Genomic DNA, 25,457 nt, shown 5'->3' on the forward strand with positions numbered 1-25,457 from the left:
GCAATTGAATTTTAGCTTTGGTTTTGAGGACTCAGATTTGGCAGCTGTGCTAGCAATTGAGGTAACACATCAAATTGCTGTCTAGTCAATGAAACGATCATTTGGCAAATGGGTTGGAGAATGAAATAAAAATGCAAGAGCCAAATCTCGTGTCTGCATGGTTTCATGTGCATTTCCCCAACCTCCTGTAAAGTACTGCAAGTTGCACAATAAGGACTGCCAAAGTGTAATGAATATTAAATGATATATTTGAAAACATGATTTAGTTGAAGTCATTGAGACTTTGAACTAATGTAGGTTATTTCCCCCTTCTTTCTGGAAGCCTGACACTACTGGAATCAAATGTGTTGATGCTGAGTGCGATATCCAGCTTTTCCAGAAAGAATATTTTAAAATCAAAGTCAATGACATGCCCATGAAAACTTCAGGTGGATTGCAATCCTGACACGCCTTGCTCTTTTACCCCAATTAAAGGAGCCCAATTTAGATCTTTGTTAACAAGAAAAGACATATATTTTCAATTAGTAGTCTAACAGGTAGCAGCGTTGAATAGGGTAATGGATAAAAAGGGGTGAACTTTATTGGCAATAAATTCTAGTCTGTTATGATAGCAGCAGTAGAAAAAACTATGGCCTTGCAATTCATTCTGAAAAATGAGGTCACAACAGGACAAGACAGCTGGGTGAGGGCATGGTGTCCATGCATTTCTGTCAGTAAATGAAAGAAACAGTAGTAGGAGCATTCACTTTATACTGAGTTGATCAAAGAAGGTGCTGGATTAACCTTCGTGATGGTGGATATTCCTTGCAGATGACTCCTGCTCATCAATTTAACAAAGAAATGTTTGGTCTGTTGATCTGTCACAACTAAGGTAGGCCCATTAAATCACTGGAGAGGAAGTGAATAAACTGCTCCATAAATTCCACTGATTTGATGGGCCTACTCTAGTTGTTACTTACTGCTGGATTTCAGTCAATGTGTATGAGAGTATTGTTTTTGCAGTTCTTAAATTTCCTGAGTTCTTCCATTTTTTTTAAAAAAGAACTTCAATTATTTCCAAATGAATGTGGAAGCATTCAAAACTTACCTATCACTGCTGGATTATAAAGATAAAACTCTACAAAACAGTTTACTCTCTTAGATTACTTGTCTATTTATGACAAGCTAAATCTCTGGGTTAGGAAAAGAGTGTTTCGTATATGGGGCACAGAGTCAGTGTCATTTTCACTTCAGATAACATCTGGAAACTTGTTGTCAACTTTCCTTTACCCGCCGATACCCAGAAAACTCTCTGAGACAAAAAGAGCAAAAAATGAATATACAGAGCCAAATGGTAAAGAAAGAAAAGGCTAGCAAAATAAATAGAAACGACTATATGAAATCTTTTTAGTAAGTACTCAGTCAAATGCTGGAAAATACACTTGAGAATCTGTAATATTTCTATGAGCAGGTTAGTAAAGAGAGTAATATGTGTGCGCACATGCATATGCATGTTTAATTTTTACTGTTTTCATTATAAAGCTTAATTAATATGGCAAGTTACATATTTATCCTTATCAAGGAGGTATAACCATATTCCTGAGGCGCCATCTGGTGTTATTTCCCCCAGGATGACGAAATGATTGAACTAGTATAATTTGAATATGAACAAAAAAGATTTAGCAGAGAAATGCTTCAGAATATTTCCTTCACAAGAAGAAATCAAAGCAAAATCATTTCAAATGATTTTTGAATGCATAGTACCTTTGCAGAGTATTTTCCCCCTAGATCTGTGCATATTTGGAAGAACATGCACAGAATGAGAATGAACAAACTAGCACTATTCTTGAGTGAGACAGAAATGGAGAAAGGACAAATTCAGAGACTAGTACAAATGCAACAGGTACGGTAGTTTTACTACAGTGAAGGAATATAAGTTGAAATCTTCATCTGAGGAAGAGCACAGTCCTGGAATATAATTTAACTAGTTCCAAATCCATCGCACTCCACAGACTAACTGGCCCAGAAGGTTGCAAAGATGAAGAACCCATACTAAAGTTCAACAGCCGTTACCAAGGATCTCAACTAGTAATCCAGTAAGGTCTCTTCTTATGTATATGCAGGCTTGTACAGTTAGTAATTTAAGGTAAAAATGCAAAAGCTGATCTTCCACCTTTTGTCTTCTGCACTAGAACATGTCCATCAACTACCTGATTTATTGCCTTCTACTGTAGAATTTGTCTTCAGCATGTTAGCTAGAGTAGCTAGCTTGTCTTTTTAATTAGCATTATGAAGGGAAGGTGGACGAGAGTGTGCTGTCTCCTCCAAACAACAAGGATGTGATGGTCAAGGAAAGGAAGCGGGATGTGTTAAAGCTGAGGGATGGTGAAGAAAGGGTTAAAATAGAGGTTTGTCTTACAGAAGAGGGGAAGGGAAAGGAGGAGGAGCAAATAATTGACATGTGGGAAGAGGATATAAAAGTGGGAACAGGCGTGCGGGATTTTTGGGATATCGACAAGTAAACAGGAGAGAGAGGAGAAGAAACATGATCATGTAAGCGAACTACTAAAAGACTTTCCTAATATGAAAGTGGGAGGCTTGTTGCCAGACCCAGTACCGAAGAGAGAGGGAGTAACCATAAAAGAGACTTCAGAATGGACAGTGGTGGTCTTCCTGAGGGGGCAAGGTCCCTCGAAGAAGGTGGTTTGCCCAAATCCCTCCTTCAATAAACCACCTCCGGAGGGGGATTGGGTTCGCCACCCATGTTGTGGCACCATCCGCACAGTGAGGAGCGCCCCATTGAGGAAGTCTACGGACAAGGAACGATTTGGCCCAGCTCCCCATTATTAAGAAAGGACATTGGTTATAATAGTGTTATGCAATTTGGAGGACAATCAAATGATTGGGAACAAGTTTATCCCACAGAAGTTGTTATTGATACTCTTCTGTTAAGAACGAATAAATCTGTTAATGGTTTGAACAAGTCGTCTGTTTCAATTTCCGCGCCACTTTCGGGACTGCCTAAGACTTCGCAAGAACCTTTTGACAACTATATATACTTGAGTATAAGCTGACCTGAATATAAGCCAAGTGACCCAATTGTGCCACAAAAAAACTGGGAAAACCTATTCACTCAAGTATAAGCCCAGGATGGAAAATGCAACAGCTACTGGTAAATTTCAAAAATAAAAATAGGAGGAGGATGGGAGTGTCCTGGAAGTGGACACTCCCGTAAAGATCTTTACGAGACATAACTGACAGGGAAGAATGGAGGTGAATGGGCTTCCCTGGGCTCGTAAACAAAGATGCCCTCACTGTGACCACTGTTCAGAGTGGTCTTTGAAATATGTACTGACACACTGGTGGGAAAAAGTTTTCATCTACAGCTCCTTCATTCGGACATAGAATGCTATTATCCTCCTAGCACGGTGTCTGCCTGCAGAGACTGAAAAATGCAGTGTACTTAACCTGGGTCATCGAACCACCCACAGAGGCTCCAGGTGCCAGTAGATGAGCGGGGGAGTCCTGAGAACTCCCGCACTGCAGAGGAGAACATGTAATTTTGACACTGACTTGAATATAAGCTAACGGAGGTGCTTTTTCAGCAAAACAAATTGTGCTGAAAAACTAGGCTTATACTCGAGTATATATGGTAATCCTTCCAGTATTGACAAGACCCATGACACTGGACATTAGACCCAAGGGACGAGAGAGGATATCTGCTATCTGAACATCACTTGCTTTTACCTTCATAATAATGCACCCAAATTTTATATATATATGGGCTTCCCTTTCTTTCGTGGAGGGCATGGTATAGTGATGAAATTTTCCAGTTTGTTGTAGTTATGAGATTTCTTGATCAGCATATCACTTTCTAACGTCTTCTGTTTAATGGAAGCAAAGGATCTTTCACCAATAACAAAATTGACTTTGATCCACTTTTAGAAAGCTTAGCCAGGAATCCTGGGTCTGTATGTTTGCTCATTAACCATCAGACGGTGTCTTTAATAGTCCCCTGTGACTGACTTTACCATACTTGATCCATTCAGTCTGAAAATGCAGACAGAACTGAGAGCTGCCGAAATGTGTATATGAAAAAAATGGCTTATGTGCACTATATTTGTAAACTCAACTGCTGTAAACGGAACATGAATTCGAAAGGCCATGAACATCTATTTGAGGAGGAGATAATTATTATGACCTCTAACTTGGAAACAAATAAGACCATATAGGTCCAACAAAGTAAATATTTTACATGTGAAATAGTGGAATCTTTTGTGAAACTGCTGTTGTTGACAATGCTTTGTGCAAAATTAAATCTATGAACCAGGCTTAACTATGACACGCTGTAGGAGACATTCCTTTGGTTGTGAGGAAGTGTCATTTAGGGTGGATCAATGCTTATTTAGGGGACATAATTACAGATCCCTTATTCATAACTGTGGGCCACAATCATTGCACATTCCCACTTTTTACCCCAGAAGATGATTTTTTTGAAGGGGACAGTTTTCTGGCAATGGAGATGTGTCACTGTTGTGTATCACACGTCATATTTTATGGAGAGTGAGTGGTTAAATAAGCTATCTAGACTATTAGTGTAGCAATTTGTTGGGGAAAGAAATGTAAACTGGGCAACACATTTCATATTGTAAAAAACACAGTGATATCTGCAAGGTCACCAAATAATTTCCAAGTATTGAAGTATAGATTTTGCAAGAAATCACTTTCAACCTTATTTTGCTCAGGACCAGTTTTGGTCCTGATTCCTGGAAGTGTTTGCCTAATAAAAGGTGGTTTTCTTTTTCTTGAAATTTTTCTACAAATTTCAGAATTCTCCATTCTGGGAGTCTCACCTGACAGACAGACACCTAAATGTGGCTCCCCACATTTTAGCTTATGCTGGAAGGTTTCATGACCTAATAATATAGGCTTAGTTTTGCATAGTTTTCCATTAAAAAAGGAAGCTCTCAGCAAGTACTATCGGTCTTTGGTCATGAACTTTACATGCCTTGGTGTCTGCAAAGATGAAGAAGAGTTTTTAAATATTTTAAGTAAATCAATAATAAATGACCACAAGCACAATCCCTAGTCAGACCTACAAAATGTGACTTGGCCTCATTGAAGCAGTGACATATTAGATTGACACTGTGCCATTCTGCTTCTATAATCACCATAAGACTACTTGGCCATTGCCTCCACCATCCTACAGTCTCTTAGTGGATAAATGATTACCTCCTCAGCACATCAAGGGACTGGATATCTCCTCCTCCCAGCAACTATTTCCCAGCACAAGGAAAGCTTCTGTTTCTTGTTTTACATACCTAAGCCATGATTCTATAAATGAAGGTGCTTATGGACCACTGAAGAACATCTGGCTCCTAGGTGGCGTTTCCATTCAGCTTGCCAGTTTCTCACAGAAACCCTACCTCTCCTTCTAACCTTGAAAATTTCTAACTAGTACAGAGACAAAGAGATCCTGCAAAAAATCTATTTTCACCCATTACTGTTCATTGATCCATTCCAATCACTTATCTTTTCTAATCCAATCCAACTGGACATAATAAATTCCTCTGCTTCCTCACATCTCAATGACTGAGATGCCAATGGAGACTTTTTAAAAGCTTAATTTCAGAAGGTATCAAGGAGATCCTATTGGGATGCAAAGAATCAACCCCCTCCAAAACTGCTCCTTTCTTTCTCCAATTAAGATGAACTGCAGCATAGGGTGCACTGTGAAGGTTTCAGTGCTGAGAAGCGAAAAGCTAATATAGTCCTCTCCAGTACTGTGCAGTCCCTGCACAAAATACCCCTCAATACACTATAATTAGGTTTTTATTAAGTCTAAATTGGTCTGTCTGTCTGTGTGCACTGCATCAGAACAAACAAATTGATGAACTAATTTCAGCATTGGGGTGGTCCTGCCTATTGCATAGAAAGCATAAGAGGGTAACAAAGAAAGTTCACCAATCTTTCTGCTGATTAAATAGTTACATGAATGTGTGCATAGGGCAATCATACAGGCCCTGTTTAATATGCATAACCTCTATCTGGAAGCATGACACAGTGATCTGGTAGCCCTTGCATCTAAATCCTGGTGTGAGAACTCTCTATAACTACTTAGTGAGAAGGGAAATGTACTCTGCAATGGTGCAAGGACACTTTTGTCTACTCTAATTTAAACCGTTTTATGGTTGAGCCTTGCAATTTATTTATGTCAAAACAGAATGCGGCAGAAGTCCGCTCTGTTTACATGATTCTTTCCTCAGGCCTCCAAATTGATGCAAACCTCTGCAGTGTATCAGCCTCAGGAAAATGGGATTATTTGTAAATTATGCAGTAGAGATAAGATTTGATCTAGGCAGCACTTGAGAATTTTATATGAACTCTCTAAGTTACCATAAACACTAGGTAGGTTAGCTGCAGAGGAAGAAAAATATAACGGAATGAAAATATAGATCTTTTTTATGTATAGTGAAACAGATATATGTATTGCTTAATTTATCTCACTGGTAAGTAATGCAATTCACTACCTAACAGGCAAGCATTAATTGGAAGCTGAGCAGACAAAGGTAAATTTTATAAAATGACAGAGCTATAATTAGCTGATTTTGGTCCTGAGGCAAGAATATAAAATTGTACTTCCCATTGTTCTTCCCATCTGGGAAGAATGGGAACAGTGGTGATCAGGCAGTGTGGAACCAGAAACAAACACAACGGTGCACAAAATTTGAAATGCACAAGTTTGGACTGGATGTGAATTTAAATATTTTGCAGCCCTATTGATTTCCATGTGCATAAAGTGACAATATAAGCGATAACCACTCGCCTCTAAACTTACCCAGGGTAATGCCTATGAAATATACGTTTTCCCTAATGGCCTGGTTTGTTTTAGACAGTAGATGCAAATTTTGGTTTGTTTTTTTCCTGTGCTCCACAACTTTGCAGGCTTACTCATCTTGCCCTTGTTATGGCTAAGATGTTCTGAAATTTGTTACTTTAACTAGCAAAGAATATTTTAGCTGCAGGGTTGATTTGACTTATCAGTATTAGGCTGGCTTGATAAAAATGCCACAGCAATCCCTGAAATATGCAACAGCTGGTAAAAAAAATTGTATTGCGATATTCACATGGCTGAATACAGGCCAAGATACAAAATAGCTTTGAGTAGAAGACATGTTAACTATTTGTGCTTTGCTGGCAGTGAAAGTGAGTCCTGCAATAAAATGCTGCACTCCATCCTCACCCACTTAAAAGTGCTCTTGTTTGGAATTCCAGTTAGTTTGGAATAGTAGTATTATAGTGCTGTTTAGGCCCCTCAGGAAGGCAATGGGTGAAATTATGGCTTTTTTTCCCTTCTCTTTCCTACGCATCTCATGGAACTCTTTCCCTACAGAGCTATGTAACAACAAAATGCTCAGAATTGGGCCTAGTTTCCATCCCTGAATCTTACAATATATCTGAGGGTGAAGGGTTGGTAACCCAGCAAAGCAGGAAATGGGAAAATGTGCTATGTTTGATGGGAATACAGTACATAACTGCAGTATTTTGTCATTCATGGAGAATGAAATATAAATGTGTGGTATACACTCAGTCTCAATTGCATGCATCCTACTCTAGAGGAAGAAAAGATAAGGGAAGCAACAGAGAGCAAACAGGTCAGACAAAGCACGGAAGAACATCACCACTGCATATGATGTTACCAACAATTACTGAACTAGTATCTCCAAGTCAAAATACTATACAGACAGCATTCCACTAGAAGATGAAATCATATCTCTTTTTCCAGAGGAATGATTCTGGGAGATGTTTGTTTCCGATAATTGTAACTGCAAAGCAAGCCTGTGTTTACCTATGGATGACCAATCATAAAACAAAGCTATCTACCAGCAAATTTGGAAGATTTAAAAAGCTCCCACTCTGATTCCTTATCATTTAAGGAATTCCCTCCTCTAATGACAAATAACTTGTAATGTATATTTAAAATAGCAATGCTTAAAGAATTCCAGTACAGCATGACCTTTTCTGCATCTATTGGAATAATGTATAAGATGAAATGCAGTTATTTGCCAGCTGTTGCACTTGATAAATATTCCATTTCAGTTCTCAGCCCAAACTATATTTTGAAATGTGTATTTTAAAAATTTATATTTCAGAGAACCATGCAAACTATGTATTCAAATGTGTTTTTAATGGATTTTTAAAGCGTCATAACTTAATACAGTATAAAGATGTGAGGAAACAAAGTTTAACAGTAATATGATGTGAAAGCGGGTGTAGTTGGTAGGGATGGGACATCGCTTAAGGTAGAAAACAGGACAGAGGCTCTTAAATTTGCTTTTGGGTTCTTGTCAATTCCTGAAAGAAAGCCATTTAATACAAAGGATTTATTACATTGAATGAAAGTATACAAAACTAACTAACTAGCTAACTAGCTAACTAGCTAACTAGCTAACTAACTAACTTCCTCCCTTCCTCCCTCCCTCCCTCAGTGTATCCCTCTTCCATTAAACTTGTCTCTCTAATCATCTGGGAAATTCTTCAGGCAATAGTGTTGTGAGGGCTGCTGTCAGCAGCCAATCAGAATGTCCACAGGGCAGTGGGAATTTTGAAGATGTAAAGGGTTTGGATTGAATGAAACCCAGTGGGAAGATCTCCCCCCCAAAGTGACTGGCAGCAGCATTTCTCTTGAGAAACAGAGTGGTCCACAAGTTGAAATTTGCACATCTTGACCTTAACAACTTGTGATCGAACAGGAAAGGAGGTGGTGGCAAGGATGCTGGGCCAGGCTTAGCTCCTTTCAGTATTTGTTATAGTGATCACGGCAGCCATTCTAGCAAAAGTTCCAGGCAGGCTGGCAAGCAGACAGACTCCCTGGCTGTCTTGGTGCCATGAGACTTGGCAGTCCATGCAGCAATGGCTTTATAATAGGTATGCAGGCCTTGGGTAATGCTTGTCTCTATGTCTATCTTTTGTGGGAGAAAAGGACTTGGGCTAGTTTTGTGGCACAAAAGAAAAAGAGAGGGAAGCGGATTGGACTGAAGTGTGCAGGAAAACAGTCCAGGGGGTCCTGCCTCATTCAGGTCTTCTTGCGCTTCCCTGGGTGAGAAGAGTGTCAACAACTGTAGCTGGAGCCAGAGTGCCAATATTAGAAAGACTTCTGAGAGCTTCATCCACCAACAAAGAGCACCTTTGATGTCTTCAGGAGGCTAAACACTAAAGCAAGGAAGTGTGGCATTTTGCGGATGGTGGGGGTCTGGGGGAATCCAGAGATCAAAAAATTTCTTTGCCAATTTGGGGAGCTGGTATAACCATTTGGGTTGTGCACATTAAAAAAATATTTAGGAGCCAAGAGAGAAGGCGTTAGAAGTGGAGTGGCTTCTGCTTTTTGTTCTTTTAATTCGGCAAGAACACAAAAGGGGGAAAATGAAATAATAGAAACTGAAAGGGTTAGTTCTTTTCATGTTAAACAAAAGGACCAGTGCATGAAATATATGAAAATGAAAGAGGCTGCCTCAAAGAACTCAAAATGATACAAAAATGAAAGTTTTCACCATGCATATTCCTAGCACTTGGTACCTTCGTACTACCCTGAGCACACCTGATCTTGTCAGATTTCAGAAACTTTGCAGGGTTGAGCTGAATTAGTATCTGAATGGGAGTGTATTTGAATGGGAGTTCACCAAGAATGTCAGCATTAGGAAATAATCCTGTCTGAAACCATGGAAAGCTGCATAGATGGCAATGTTGGCCTTGGTCAAAGCCCATATAAGGCAGCTTCTCATGCTACATACCAGAAACAGGCAACCAGTACATAGACAAATTTGCTTCTTTATAAAAGGTGAATAAAGAATGAATTCATGCTATAGCAATGATGGTGGTGGTGGTGGTGGTGGTGATGATGATGATAATCCCCCAATATTTAACAGATACTTAGGGTTTTGGTTAAAACTTGTATCTGTTACATAATACCAGTCAATTTTTTATAATTTTGATTGACTGTGTCTGGTATTTTTAAATAATAATCATCATAAGAGGCAAGGAATTTCGTTGTATGTGTATATACTTACAATGACAATAAATTATTATTATTATTATTATTATTAAGAGCATATGTTGACTCTGCCAAGTAAAAGATGAAACTGTGTCACACCTCATCTGTCAGTGTCCAAAGATTGCACAGATTGCAAAACTAGATATGATAAGAGTGGCAAAATCAGTGCACTAATTATTATGCAAAAATATACTGTATTTTTCGCTCCATAAGATGCACTCCCCCCCCCAAAAAAGTGGGGGAAGTGTGTGCATCTTATGGAGTGAATACTGTAAAACACAGCTGCTGATGTGAGCACTCCCCCACCCCTTCTCACATGCACGCGTGAGCTCCCACGCAAGTGCAGGGGGGATCCTGCCTTCCTCAGAGGTTCAGCCAGTCCACGGTCCTAAAAAAGTTGGGGGCTGCTGCTTTGGATCATGGGAGCCTTGCCCCAAAGAGGACTCATCTTCCCACAGTGCACAGAGTTGGCAGTGAGTCATTTCCGGGCCGTATGGCCCCATGGGAATTGCAGTCTCTTTTCCGCCTACCATTTTACTCCTCTCAATGCAAAGGCGACCACAGAGAGACTCCAACTCCCATGCTGCCTCGCGCTCAGGGCTTGTTATTGTGGTGGCTCGGCCCCCTAAAGACTCCTCTTAGTGTTTAAAGATGGTGGCTGCAGCCGCGGAAGGAGGAGGAGGAACAGGAGCAGGAGGAGGCAGCCCGCTTCCCTGGGCAGCCTGGGGGGTGCCGTGTGTGGGGCGCAGGAGCCGGGAGTCATGCGCGGGTCTCGCTCCTGGTACCACACTTGCTGCTGTGGGCTGTCTCGGGGGAAAGTGAGCAGGCCATGGTGGCAGCAGGGGATGCCACCCTGGGGAGCCTCCTGAGCCTCGGCCAGTGCTGGTGTCACCTGCAGCGAGGAACAGCCGATGAGGTTTCTTGCAGCAGATGCTGGCATTTGGCTCCTTGGAGGTGGTGGTGGTGGAGGAGAGGTGGCAGCGGCGGCAGCTGGAGCATTAGGGGAGCCTCTCTGCCTCCTTTGCCCCAGTGATGTGGGGTCTTCCCCATCTCAGCCCACCCCTTCCTGAAGTGGGTCTGCTGTTGAAGCCCTCAGGCTGTGTGGGGGCCAAGCAGCAGCTGCTGCCTGCCAGGAAAGCAGAGCAGAGCAGAAGACAACTGAGAGGGTGTCCAGGCAAGTTTCCTTTCCGCACGGGCGATGAGCCAGATAGCTTCCAGAAAACTAGAGTACTCAAACCTTTAAGTCTCTCCATTGTTAATGACAGTGGTAATCATTCCTAATTTTTACAGTTTATTAAATATTTTATTACATTATTTGGTTCAGAATATTTTTTCCTGTTTTCCTCCTCTAAAAATTAGGTGCGTCTTATGGTCAGGTGTGTCTTATCGAGTGAAAAATACGGTAACTTGCCTGCCTCCAAAAAACATGGGAATGCTAGGTAGAGACACTGAACATAACACACAAGTCATAGTCATAATAGAACGAAGAGATGTCTGGAATCTGGATCATTGACACTGCAATTCCTGAACTGAAAATAAAGAATTGGAAAAACTACAAAGTACAGAGATCTGGTAATCGAAACATCTTGCTTGTGGATGAAACACATCTTAGTCCCCATAGTCATTGGGGCCTTGGGAACAATATCAAGAAATTTCACACAGCATTATGAACAGTTGCAGATCTCATAACACCATCAGAGCTATAAAAAACAGCAATATTAGGAACAAATACATATTGCACCAATATTTAACAGATTTAACAGGTTTGGTGTTAAAACTTGTATCAGTTATATAATACCAGTCAATGTTTTCATAATTTGAATTGACTCTGCCTGGTATTTTTGAATAATGCACCTGAGAATCATTCAGGTAACCAGGCATATCTAGCTGGGAAATAGCAAATGGAAACAGGCCTCTACCTCTAAATCTCTCTTTACGTCTCACTTGGGAAGGTTCACACTTCCTAAGAGAACACAGAGACAGCATAGAGATACAATAATCTAAGCAGCTGAAAATAGCTTTGTGGGGCATATCTGTTTAGAATGGTATTTAATAGAGTGAAGCTAGACTCTAAATGCCATACTAAACAGAAAATGCTTCAGAAAGGATGGAATATCTGACCAAATATGTTTGGCAGCTAGGAATCACTGCAGGAAGAAAGAACTACTACTGACTATTAGCTTGTTTCTTTGGTAGAAGGAGAAGCCAAGGTGTAGAAAAGGAACAACACTAACATGGGTACAGGAAGACATTCGGCGGGACTGGTTGTTGTGGGTTTTTTGGGCTCTTTGGCTGTGTTCTGAAGGTTGTTCTTCCTAACATTTCGCCAGTCTCTGTGGCCAGCATCTTCAGAGGACAGCACTCTGAAGATGCCGGCCCCAGAGACTGGCAAAACGAAGAACAATCTTCAGAACACAGCCAAAGAGCCTGAAAAACCCACCACAACCATTAGATCCCGGCCGTGAAAGCCTTCGCGAATACACTCAGCAGGACTGTTTAATGGAGCTAGAGATTGGCAAGACAGAAAACTGAATGACCTGTAGTAGTAGTAGTAGTAGTAGCAGCAGCAGCAGCAGCAGTTAAAACTGCAGAGCTGGAAGGGACCCTATGGATCTTACTTCTTGCAAAGGGAATGAGTGGGAAGCTGAGTTGTACCAGGTGAACATTCTGCCTGCTATCTGTGCTAGTTTCACCAGACTGCAAATGCAAGAGTTGCAGTGAGTCCCTTGGCTGGTACTGATGGCCAGAATGTCATGCCATAGTTGTTTTCCTAAAGTGGAGTTTTCCTTTTTCTTGGTGTGCCTCTATTTTTCTCTCTCTCCCAACTCTCTGCAAACTGTACCTGTCTAACCATAATGCAAAAACTGGTGGCTGTTCTAATTAATCAGCTACATATATGTGTAATTGTAACTGTCAAAACCAAAGGGCTTGATGTCGCCTAGCGGTGAAACTCTCAAGATGATATTGCTGAGGCTTTGAAGCAGCAGTTCTCTGATTTATGAACTCATAAAATGATCTGTCATAGAAAATGAGGAACTGATGAGATGAAAAACAGCAACTCTGAGCATCAAAAAGAAAATGAGAAAGGAAAGCACAGGAACAATCAAATATGCAAGAAATGCATCTATCAAAATATATTCCTGTGTTCAGCATAAACAATTTATGTTTGTATAGAACAGCAATTCATGTCCAAATGCAAAGAGGGTTAGAGGTAATGTTTGCTTTCTGTACAGACTAGAAACTTACAGTAATTCCTTTGGTTATTTAAATACTAATAGCAAAGAAATACTTCCCTTTAGAAATCTTACAGCATGACGTACAGCACAAACACCATTTTCTATATTCATGTAACTGTATTCATATCTCAGGATGCAATAGTTACTATGTACTGTGATTTCTTAACTTGAAACAATTTACCTCCAAAAGATATACTACTTACATTATACCAGTGTAAAATCCAAGTAAGATTTTAGCCATAGTAACTAAGTCTACATAGTAAATATAAATTTGCAACTCTTTCTGCAAAATCTGGAAATACAGTAATACTTATTTGTCCACATCTAACATGTTAATACATGCATATTTTACTATGAAATGAAATCTTTTAAAAGATACGATGACTAGTATGGCTAAGGTCTATCAAATCATACTGATGAGGGCTTCTTTACTAAAGGGAAGACATGTTTTCATGGAATCGGAAGTTCAATAAAATAGATGAATGAAATTTGCTATCTTTCTCCAGAAATAAGAAGCTCATGTAAAAGTCATGGCTGAATGTAAAGAAAACTTAAATGTATCTCATGGGAAATTTAAAATTTATTATTATGAGCAAAGTTCAGTCTTTGATGCACTTTCTATGCATGAGTTGGTATCCAGCCAGCAATACTACATGATGTATATCACTCTGAATCACACTATTTGAGGTTTATTTAATGATTACCTTTATGGTAGTTCTTTAATTTTGGTAGAAGAAGCAGCTTGATAGACACAACTGCTACAGTTATCAAGCAGTAAAAACACCACCAGTTTGTCATGGCTTTTGAGGGATATAACTCAAGAAACGTTTTCCCATCTCTCTGGATTGTAGTTGGAGTCAATTGTGGAAGCATTCTTATAAATACAGTGGTGCCTTGCAAGACGTATTTAATTCGTTCCACGGTCAATGCCATCTTGCAAAAAATTCATCTTGTGAAATGCGTTTTCCCATAGGAATGCATTGAAATTTAACTAATGTGTTCCTATGGGGGAAATTTTGTTTAAAAGTCACTTACCAGGTAGGGAGCTGGGGAAGCACTATTGGAGGGCTGGCGGGGGGTCCCCTCCCTGTGATCGCCAGCTTTAGGGGTCCCCCAGGGCTTCCCTTGTGCCATCCGAGGACTCACGGGGGTCCCTCCATGTGGCAATGGGTGCTTGCAGAGGCTTGCCAAGCACCATTTTTGAAATTCCCACCCTTTCCTCCTGCCTTTGGCAAGCCTTGGAACTTAAAAAGGAAAAAGAAAAAAAAAGAAAGCCTTTTTACGTTCGGAGCCTTACTGAAGGCAGGGGGAAAAGGGTGTGATCTTCAAAAACTGCACTGGGCAAGCCTCTGCAAGTGCCTGTCACCACATGGAGGGACCCCCGTGACTCATTGGATGGTGCAGGGAAAGCATCCAAAGGGCTCTGAAGCTGGTGCGTGCGGTTGCGGGGGACCTCCACCAGTGCTCCACAACCATGTGCGCCAGCTTCGGAGCCCTTCGGAGGCTTTCCCTGAACCATCTGAGGACTCGCGGGGTCTCTCCACACGGCGATAGGTGCTTGCAGAGGCTAGTCCAGTACGATTTTTGAAGATTGCGCCCTTTCCCCCAGCCTTCGGTAAGGCTCTGAACGTAAAAAGGCTTTGTTTTTTTCCTTTTTTCCATTCAGAGGTTTGCTGAAGGCAGGGGGAAGGGGTGGGATCTTCAAAAATGGTGCTTGGCTAGCCTCTGAATGGCAACATTCGTCTTGCAGAAAACCACCATAGGAAAAATCATCTTGTGAGGGACCAAAAACCTCGCCAGACCCATTCATCTAGCGAGTTTTTCGTCTGGTGAGGCAATCATCTTGTGAGGCACCATTGTATGTGTAATGTTCACTTAGCACAATTGCACTGGACTATACTTTTGCTAAAGTGGTTGTGCAATAGATTGTATAACCGCTTGCGTCACTGCTTGCTCAGCAAAACCATTATCATATACTACTGTTGTATTAACTCTGAAAATAAACAAGCATTAGCACAATGGGCCCTGTGCTCATATAATAAGACACCTGGACACAGAACATTATATTTTAATGTCATTAATGTTAACATTAATGTATCATGCAAACTACCCTATTAACACCACAGAATCCCTATAATTCTTGCTCACATATATAATGTTTTCTCTTACGCTCCTGATAGAAATAGAGACCACATCCAAAATACTTACTATTAACAAAAAAATGGAATTGTCATAGTTGTTTCAGCAACCTAAGACAATTAGCTGACAGCCTGAGTAGTTATCATAATGTTTTGATACTTACTTGATGTAGTAGGGCACTTTGTTTGGCGATATTGCCCTCTCCCAGGGACCCTGGACAGAAGCTGTTAACAAAAAACAAAACAAAAACGAAACATAAAATCAAATAAAAGAGACATGGAGGTCAAGTTCAAAGCAAACAGGAAAGACAACATTAATCTTTGGAATTACAATTTTACACTTGGCCACACTGATATGGGTCTGTTTGCTCAGTTGCCCATGAAGACTGGAAGGATTAACCTGCTGTTCAGAAATTTCTTCTCTAATCTGAGTGAAATTGAACTCATTCAGCTGCAAAGATAAATGCAAAAACCTCTTCAACTACTAAACGTAAAGAAAAGATAAGAAACCAAAGATGTATAGTGCCTATCTTGTGGTGCACATTTTTAGGGTTTCTGTAGCCACCACTTTCTGTTGCCTTTCCTATTTTCCTTTCAGTTGATTAATTTTTGTTAAACAAAATTATTTCCTGGTTTACTTCCAAATATGCAAAGACTTACCAGTTCACCATTCTGTCATTATTTCACTTAACCACCATTTGTTTTTGCTTTCTGTTTTGGAGTACATTTGTATACATTTTGACAGAGAGAGAGAAAAAAGTTTTGCTACAATCATACAATCAGCATATGCTTGTGATAATATTTTGTAATAGGTATAAATAGGCATAGATATTACAGAAGCCCTTCCTAGAGAATGTATTTTAAAAATGCGTACTATGAAAAGTTTATTACCATTTTCTTTGTTTTTAAAAAAACACGATGGACAAAATGCAATGGCAATGCGTGGCATTATGAGTTGAACAAACATTCACAAAATTTCACTTTATAGACTTGGATATTTTCAGCAGTTTGCATTATGCCAAGTTTAACAACAACTTGGTGCAACACCCTGTTTCTGTAATTTCCAAAGAGCTGTATTAGTTGTCTGAAGACATTGGCAAAGAAAAGAAAAAGAAATACTGTAGCTCTTCAAAGACTAGCAAATTCACTTTAGCGTGAACTTTCATGGATGAAATAAAGGGGTGAGCTCTGTGGCCATTACAAAATACAAATGCAAAAATAGGCAATACCTTTATAGGCCACTAATAAAAAATAAAAAATTATACACGATGCGAGCTTTCATAAGCAAATCCCACTTCTTCAAAGCAAGTATCAAAATGTATTGTCAAAGGCTTTCACAGCTAGGATCCAATGGTTGTTGTAGGGTTTTTTGGGCTGTTTGGCCATGTTCCTAGGAAGAAAAACCTCCAGAACATGGCCAAACAGCCCCAAAAATCTACAACAACCAAATATCAAAAGTCCAAACGTTTGTGGCAAGATGGGATTTGACAGGAGATTATTTCTAAATATAAAGTTCTTGCCAAGATGAATTTCACTAGGCATCTCTCTCTTATATGAGGCAGCAAGTTGTTTTAAAGTTGCCACAGAGGCAGCTGTGGGTTGGCCAAGCAGAAACATGTCTGTTTTTTTAAAAAAGCCAAATGGAAAGGAGGTGTGTGTGCACACGCATGGGCTGTTCCCCTTTGATTGAAGAACTGGAATGTGAAGTCCAGCCCAAAACTGCCTCAGTGGTAACTTTAAAACAACTTTGTATCACAGCTAAGACAGACGTGCCTAGGAAATCCCATCTTGCCACAAACGTTTGGACTTTTGAAGAAGTGGGATTTACCCATGAAAGCTCGCATACTGTGTGATTTTTTTCATTAGTGGTCTATAAAAATATCGCCTATTCTTACTCTTGTATTCATGGAGGAAAGTCTACTTTCTCAGAGTGCAAATATATGACCAGTGTAGTTCTACACACTGCTATGACAAAATGAAGATACAAATAACAAAGTGACAATGATTCATTAACACAGGAATGGAGCTATGAAGCAATTAATTCCTTCAGTGAGCAGGTGCTGGCCAAGTCAACAGCTGTAGGCCAGGTGGACTTGGCTGTCACAGAAATGCTAGGAAATGTTCTAGTGTGAGAGTCTGTGAAGGGAAGCAACTGTTATATATCCATAAAATATGACAGAAAGCTAGGTTATTAACACACGTACTCTAAGAAGCCTAGATCTCTATTGAGGCCCTTAGAGATGCACTGGAACTTTATGTAGCCAATTTCATTTGTCTCCCTTTAATGTCTCTCCGTCCCCCCACCTACAACAGCCACTTTGAGAGCCATAGCAAAGTGTTCTTGTAGGTTGAAATATTCATAAGTTGGTTTCTCTATGTTGCCATCTTGATGTCAGATTTGGTGTCATTCATTCTTTCGCACAAGGGTTGTTGTGTCTGTTCCACATAGAAAGCAATCGATTTGGCCAGGACCTGCTAATTGCTTGATAGTCCAATTCCTGTCTTAACAAACTATTGCCACTCTGTCTATTATCACTGTCTTCATCTGGTCATGGTGATATATATAATACCAGTCATATATCTGAACTTGAGTATCTGAGGAAATGGAGTTTGATTCACAAAAGCTTAGACTGAAATAAAACTGTTTCGTCTTCCTTCCCCACACCCAAACCTGTTTCTACCCTGTAGAACAAATCTTCTCCAAAACCTTTGTAAGCATTCCTAATGAATATCTTAACATGTTTAAGCTGCTCCAATATGACTGTTTATTGTAACATAGATAATACAACATAAAATTTACATGTTTTCCTCTTTGGCAACTCCTGTTTCTTTTCAATGCTCCTAATTTCTGAGGTAGTCCTACAGTGGGGTCTTGACTTGAGAACTTAATCCGTTCAAAAAAGTTCTCAGGTCAAATCTGCATTTCCCATAGGAATGCATTGAAAACCATTTGATCCGTATCTGCTCTTTTCCGTCCATAGAAACTAATGGGAAGCTGCTATTCCGCCTTTGACCACTAGAAGGGGATATTTTGTTTCTTTTTTTTCTTAGGTCAAGAAAGGTTCAGGGAAGGCAGGGAAAATACAGTCCAGGCAGTACCAGGCAGTCCGAAGACTGTCTCCCAATCCACTCTCTAAACGCTGGGAGGAGTGAGGAAGCAGACAGGCACCCTTTTCACTGGCCAAGAGTTAACTGAAAGTTCACATTTTGCACTTTCCCTACCTCCCATGTGGGTTTTTTTCAGTTCTTAACTCAAATCTAAGTACGTATGTAAGTCAAGTCAATATTTTCCTATGAGAAGTGGTTCTTAAGTCAAAATGTTCTTAACTCGAGCCGTTCTTAAGTCAAGACCCCACTGTACTTACCTCTCTCACAAATCAATATTTAGAATAGGATACAATCTGTTACATTGTGCTGTTGTGATATCACAACCAATCATTCTGGCAAACAAGTGTGAATGTGACTTTAATTAAAAGGAACACTGGGGGGAAAACACTGGAAAAGAATGCTTACCTTTTTCATACACCATTTACTACAGCTTTGTTTTCCATTTCAAGCAAGAGAACATTGGAATGCTTGATTTTTTTTTAAATTCTGAGTTACATTTTTGCCATTTTTCTGAAAAGCTGACATTCTGGGTGGATCCATAGAGCAGATCCATTTGGATCAATACAAGTTAGTAATTACTAATTTACATCCTGCTAATTTAATAGGTATACTTTATGGAATAGACTAAGTGTGACCGTGACCTTTGTTTAGATGTTGTGTAACTCATCTAAGATAGGTGATCATGGCATTTCATAAAGTTGCATTCTCTATCTTGTTTTCTGAATTAACCTAAGCAAACTAGGCAACCAGCATTTCAAGATGAAGTTTACTATCCAAGAATCTCGCATACCAAATTATTATTGCTTTTTATTAAAAAAATGAATTCAACACTCATCTTCACTGGAACTAAATGTTTTGGAAATAACAAACAATTCTCTGACGTTCCACATAATTGGATTTAGTGTTCCTTCAATAGGTTGTGCTGAGGCTGCCTGTCATGCAGTTTTTGCACTGCTGGATAATGCCAGTCTTCCATAAATTTGAGTCGACAAAATATGTGGTACCTATTACAATACTGCTCTGAGAACCATCATCTCATTTCTGGAAAAAACTCAGATGCTGAGAACAACTGTTTCTTATCGCTTGATGCCAGTAGAGGTTTACCATGCATTACAAAACTAGCACAGATAATAGACATGTATCTTTAATTCTTAGTAAAGCCCATTTTAGTAGTCAGTCAAAACTGACTTTTCATATGACCAGGAGAGCTCCACCTGTACATTATTTTTACCTCAATACAGAAACAGTTTCCTATATGCAGAAGATTCAAATGTGCTTTTGTGTTGTGGCACTGCACAGTTCGCAAGATTATGAAGAAAACCAGAAACTATGTGAAACATTGGTAAGAAAAAGGGTATTTATTTCTAATACCCTGTGGGTAGCTTCATTTAACATAGCAGCATATTACTCTTTTGAACATACAGTATATAAAAAGAAAATTAATGTGGAAATTGTTTCATGATCATTATCATGTGCAAATATTCAAGCCTTAAAAAAATTAATCTAGAGACTGGCAGTAAATTAATCCATTATAATACAGAGACCAGAATCTTACAGTGGTGCCTCGCATAACGAGAGCACCGTTTAACGATGAATCCGCATAGCGATGCGGATTTTGCGATCGCTAATGCGATCGCATACTGATGTTTTATCGCATTGCGATGGGGAACAGCTGTTTAGCGGTTCCAAAATGGCCGTCGGAACACCCAAAATGGCCGCCAGAACACCCAAAATGGCCACCGGAACACCCGAAATGGCCACCGGACCACCCAAAATGGCCGCCAGAATATGGGGAAACATCACAGAACGGTGAGTTTTGTGCCCATTTGGAACCAATGGGCTTTTCCGTTCTCTTTTGCAATGTTTCCCCATAGCGAAGGTTAATCCACTGGTATTTGTTAGTTACACTGGTATAAATGCAACAATGTAAATTACAGTGGCCAATTTCTGCCAGTTAACAAGTTACTGCTTGTACCTTGCATTGTATGTCAGTCACAAGGTCAGCCACTCATTAACCAGGGGCATTTCTCCACCATGTTGTATGCCATTGCACTTAAGCTAGCAAAAAGAACCAATAGAATTCTGGCCAATATATTTTAATTGTTATGTATATTAATATAAACCCAACATTTCCCTGGTTTCTTCAGCCTTTTGTGCTGCTCCAAAAATTGCTCCAGGATATCTCCCACCCTGTTAGAAACAGTTTTGAGCTTTACAGGGGGCTGCACTGGGAGTGGGCATTGTTCTCCCTTCCCAGTGGATCCCACTGTTCTGCTATTGGATTGCCATCTCTAGATATCCTCCCCCCCTTAATGATGAAAAGAAAACTTGATTTAGATATAGAGACCCTGTACTGGAGGGCTAACTTAATAGCTATGAATACAAAGATATGTATGCATAAACCTAACACCCCTCTTGGGATTAATGAGATGGACTTGGCAGATGTCGGACCTGCACATGAACCCTGGACCTTGCAATGCCTGCATCCGGGTGTTATCATTGTGCACTGACTTCTCATAGACTAAGAAGTGCTCATATATAATCTAGGCAAATGTGTGTACCTGTACAAGGTAGCAAATTAAAGCTGATGAAGTGGCAGCTTCAATTAACACAAGAATCATGTACTGTACTAGGAAAGAATCTTAAGATGCTGCCGTAATTTAAGAAATAAAGGTGAGACTTCCTCGTCACCCTGCTCTGTACTTTAATTCACTCTGCTCTGTGACTCATACCTAGATGTACATAACACAAAATTATTACACTTTTCAGGTTCTGATACAGGACATATATATCTACCATTTGAATGTAAGAGATAAAATATTTGAGTATGTCTGTTTGAATGTACAATATGGTAAATTCCCGGTAAATACAGTACATCCCAGTCTGTAAATTACTACATTATTATAAATATGCAAAACATCTTGCATAGATATAGAAGGCATTTTATTGCCTTTGACTGAGGAATTAAGTCCAGTGTAATGCCCCCTTTTATCCATTAAATGGCATCATTTAGGTATATGACACTTTTCCTATATGCTTGTGAATAAAATTATGATAAAATTGGTTAGAAGGCACCTTCAAGAACCAAGCTTCAGATTTTAATATCTGTGTAGTTGAAACTACAAGGTCACACACATAGGGGGCTGATACCATGTACGTAAACAGAACTGTACTTCAAATTAACTTAGTAGCACAAGCCTTACAACTATAATGGAATAAGGTGAAAAACACTTTCTGTATTGCATTCTAGTATAATGTCAGGAGGTCATTAAAGTAATATAAGTTGGAGTCCCCAACCCACTTAAAATTCTACATGAAAAAAAAGTCTATCCTACCATAATAAATAGAACCAAATCTGCTTAAATGCATATATTAAATGGCTTGTGGCTTACAATGTCCATTTCAACTGTAAATGGAAGGCAATTCTTTTCTTTTCTTTTCTTTTTAACTCTGGAGTAACTTCTGTAGCACATCTAAGTCAAGATCCAATACACAGATTCCAATTATGATGCCAAAAATTTAGTCAGATAACAATAGCTTTTGAAATACTGCAAACATATTACTATTGCTTTATAGTATTTCTAGGTTTACCAAGATAATACAGTAATAGGCACACAAAATAAAAATGATTTATGTCTTCTTTTATTTCAGTGGATAGCAGATCATCTATAAAAGTTGGAAGCTGTGCTTTTTTATTCCAGTTCACTCCACAGAACCAAAATGCCTAAATAACTAGAATGATGTTTCCCACCACCAGTAATACACATTAAATGTGCAGACAACATGTGCCTTAGATAACATTACAGTCAGCAGCATACTGCAAAATTATCCACAGAGTGGAAAATCAATTTGAAGTTGATTTCCTTGCATGTCATAGTTCTTCAAAATAACCATGTTATAGAGACTGCTATTTCATCTGAAGGTTTTAATGTGTCAGGAAGACTGCACACAGGTTATATTTTTTTCAGCTATTTGCAGAGTAATCCAAACTCAAGGATATGCTGGCTGCACATGGTTTGGAAAAGCAGGAGCTTCGGCCCTTGCGCTGGTTGATCTCAGGTCTGCTGGCAGTACTGAATTTACCAGTACAACTGCTGTGCTGGCAGTGATCGGCCAGGAAAATATAAGAAATGGGGGAGAAGTGGGAGAGGAGCTGAGTTATGCCAGATATAAACAGCTCTCATCACAGACTCACAGCCACTGTTCTGGAGTAGAGCTAAGCCAGGATCCAAGGAGTAAATTTCCAAGTAATTTGCAGAATCCCTAAAATGGGAGAAGTTTGGATTCAGCACAGCTTCCATTGGCTTAATCTCGGCTCAGTCAGATCTCAGCCATCTTGTCTTCTTAAGACGGTACCCTGACACAGCGATGTCTTTCAAATCTATTTCCTTTGACATAAAAAACTGAACCAACATAATCTCCAGTAACATCAAAGAACTGCTGCAAGACAGGGATATGTGCATGCTGCCAGGTTGCTCTTTCCTACTCTCTAACTATCAAAACCAGACATTGGGCAAAATCCTGTTGGTGCAGTTAAGCTGCCATAAACTGGATCTGAGAGCTAGAAGTAATTAATTTAAATTAATCAAAAGCTTCCTGTCCCTTACCCCTTTCAGATTCCAAGCCTCCCTAAGGCTCTTTTTTGCCCTGGGGAAATTTTTAGGACAGGGAAGGGGGAGCCTATAATAGTCAAAAGTCACTGCTTGATTGTTGCCACTAGGATCAAGATTGCTAGTGGCCATCCAATTTTGACCTTTGACTATGAATGGTTCTCCCCCACCCTGTCCCAAAATTCCCAAAAGCTTCTCCAGGGCTAAAATTAATCCGAAAGAGCTTCAGAACCTGAATGATTTCAGTACGAAACCAAGGCAGACCTTTCGACATCACAGTAATCCAAGTTTATGCACCAACCACCAATGCTGAAGAGGCTGAAAATGACCAATTCTATGAAGACTTACAACACCTTCTAGAACTGACACCAAAGAAAGATGTTCTTCTCATTCTAGGGGACTGGAATGCTAAAGTAGGGAGTTAAGAGATAAAAGGGACAACAGGTAAGTTTGGACTTGGATTTCAAAATGAAGCAGGGCAAAGGCTAATATTTTTGTCAAGAGAACAAGCTGGTCTTCACAAATACTCTTTTCCAACAACACAAGAGGCGACTCTACACATGGCCATCACTAGATGGGCAGTATCGAAATCAGATTGATTATCTTCTCTACAGCAAAAGATGGAGAAGCTCTATAAAGTAAAAAAAAAAGAAGACCTAGAGCTAATTGTGGCTCTGATCATCAGCTTCTTATAGCAAAACTCAAGTTTAAACTGAAGAAAGTAGGAAAAACGACTGGACTAGTCAGGTATAATCTAAACCAAATCCCTTATGAATACACAGTGGAAGTGAAGAATAGATTTAAGGAACTCGATTTGGTGGACAGATTGCCGGAAGAACTATGGATGGAGGCTTGTAACATTGTACAGGAAGCAGCATCAAAAGCCATCTGAAAGAAAAGGAAATGTAAGCAGGCAAAGTGGCTGTCCAACGAGGCCTTACAAATAGCAGAGAAGAGAACAGAAACAAAATGCAAGGGAGATAGGGAAAGTTACAAAAAATTGAATGCAGACTTCCAAAGAATAGCAAGGAGAGACAAGAGGGCCTTCTTAAATGAAGAGTGCAAAGATATAAATAATAGCAAGGGAAAAACCAGAGATCTGTTCAAGAAAATTGGAGATATCAAAGGAACCTTTTGTGCAAAGATGGACATGATAAAGGGCAAAAATGGTAGGGACCTCACAGAAGCAGAAGACATCAAGAAGAGGTGGCAAGAATACACAGAGGAATTATACCAGAAAGATCTCAATGTCCCGGACATTGTGTGGTTGCTGACCATGAGCCAGACATCCTGGAGAAAGCATGGCTAACAACAGGGCCAGTGGAGGTGATGGCATTCCAGTTGAACTATTTAAAATCTTAAAAGATGATGCTGTTAAGGTGCTACACTCAATATGCCAGCATATTGGAAAACTCAGAAGTGGCCAGAGGATTGGAAACCATCAGTCTACATCCCAATCCCAAAGAAGGGCAGTGCCAAAGAATGCTCTAACTACCGTACAATTGCACTCATTTCACACACTAGCAAGGTTATGCTCAAAATCCTCCAAGGCAAGATTCAGCAGGATGCGGACCAAGAACTCTAAGAAGTACGAGCTGGACTGCATAGGGACAGAGGAACTAGAGACCAAATTGCTAACATGCACTGAATTATGGAGAAAGCCAGAGAGTTCCAGAAAAGCATCTACTTCTGCTTCATTGACTATGCAAAAGCCTTTGACTGTGTGGACCACAGCAAACTATGACAAGTTCTTAAAGAAATGGGAGCACCTGACCACCTTATCTATCTCTTGAGAAATCTATATGTGGGACAGGAAGCAACAGTTAGAACTGGATATGGAACAATTGATTGGTTCAAAATTGGGAAAGGAGTACGACAAGGCTGTATATTGTCTCCCTGCTTACTCAACTTATATGCAGAATACATCATGTGAAAGGCTGGACTGGAGGAATCCCAAACTGGAATTAAGACTGCTGGAAGAAATATCAACAACCTCAGAAAAGCAGAGGATACCACTCTGATGGCAGAGTGAGGATGAATTAAAAAACCACTTAATGAGGGTGAAAGAGGAGAATGCAAAAAATGGTCTGATGCTTAACATCAAAAAACTAAGATCATGGCCACTGGTCCCATCACCTTCTGGCAAATAGAAGGGGAAGATATGGAGGCAGTGACAGATTTTACCTTCTTGGGCTTTGTGATCACTGCAGATGGTGACAGCAGCCACGAAATTATAAGAGGCCTGCTTCTTGGGTGGAAAGCAATGACAAACCTAGATAGCATCTTAAAAAGCAGAGACCTCACCTTGCCGACAAAGGTCCGCATAGTCAAAGCA

The 25,457-nt window shown here is 39.9% G+C and overlaps 1 protein-coding gene across 20 annotated transcripts in view; it reads right to left on the bottom strand.

Annotated features, from left to right (window-relative positions):
• DMD (dystrophin) overlaps positions 1-25,457 on the bottom strand; it is a 1,295,019-nt gene that overhangs the window by 140,739 nt on the left and 1,128,823 nt on the right. For all 20 annotated transcript variants that reach the window (XM_078390471.1, XM_078390476.1, XM_078390472.1 and 17 more), the window contains one exon: positions 15,569-15,629. In XM_078390471.1, the coding sequence (XP_078246597.1) occupies positions 15,569-15,629 (61 nt within the window). The remainder of the gene's footprint in view (positions 1-15,568; positions 15,630-25,457) is intronic.

This window comes from Pogona vitticeps, chromosome 3 (assembly GCF_051106095.1).
Source record: "Pogona vitticeps strain Pit_001003342236 chromosome 3, PviZW2.1, whole genome shotgun sequence".
NCBI classification, from domain to species: domain Eukaryota; kingdom Metazoa; phylum Chordata; class Lepidosauria; order Squamata; family Agamidae; genus Pogona; species Pogona vitticeps.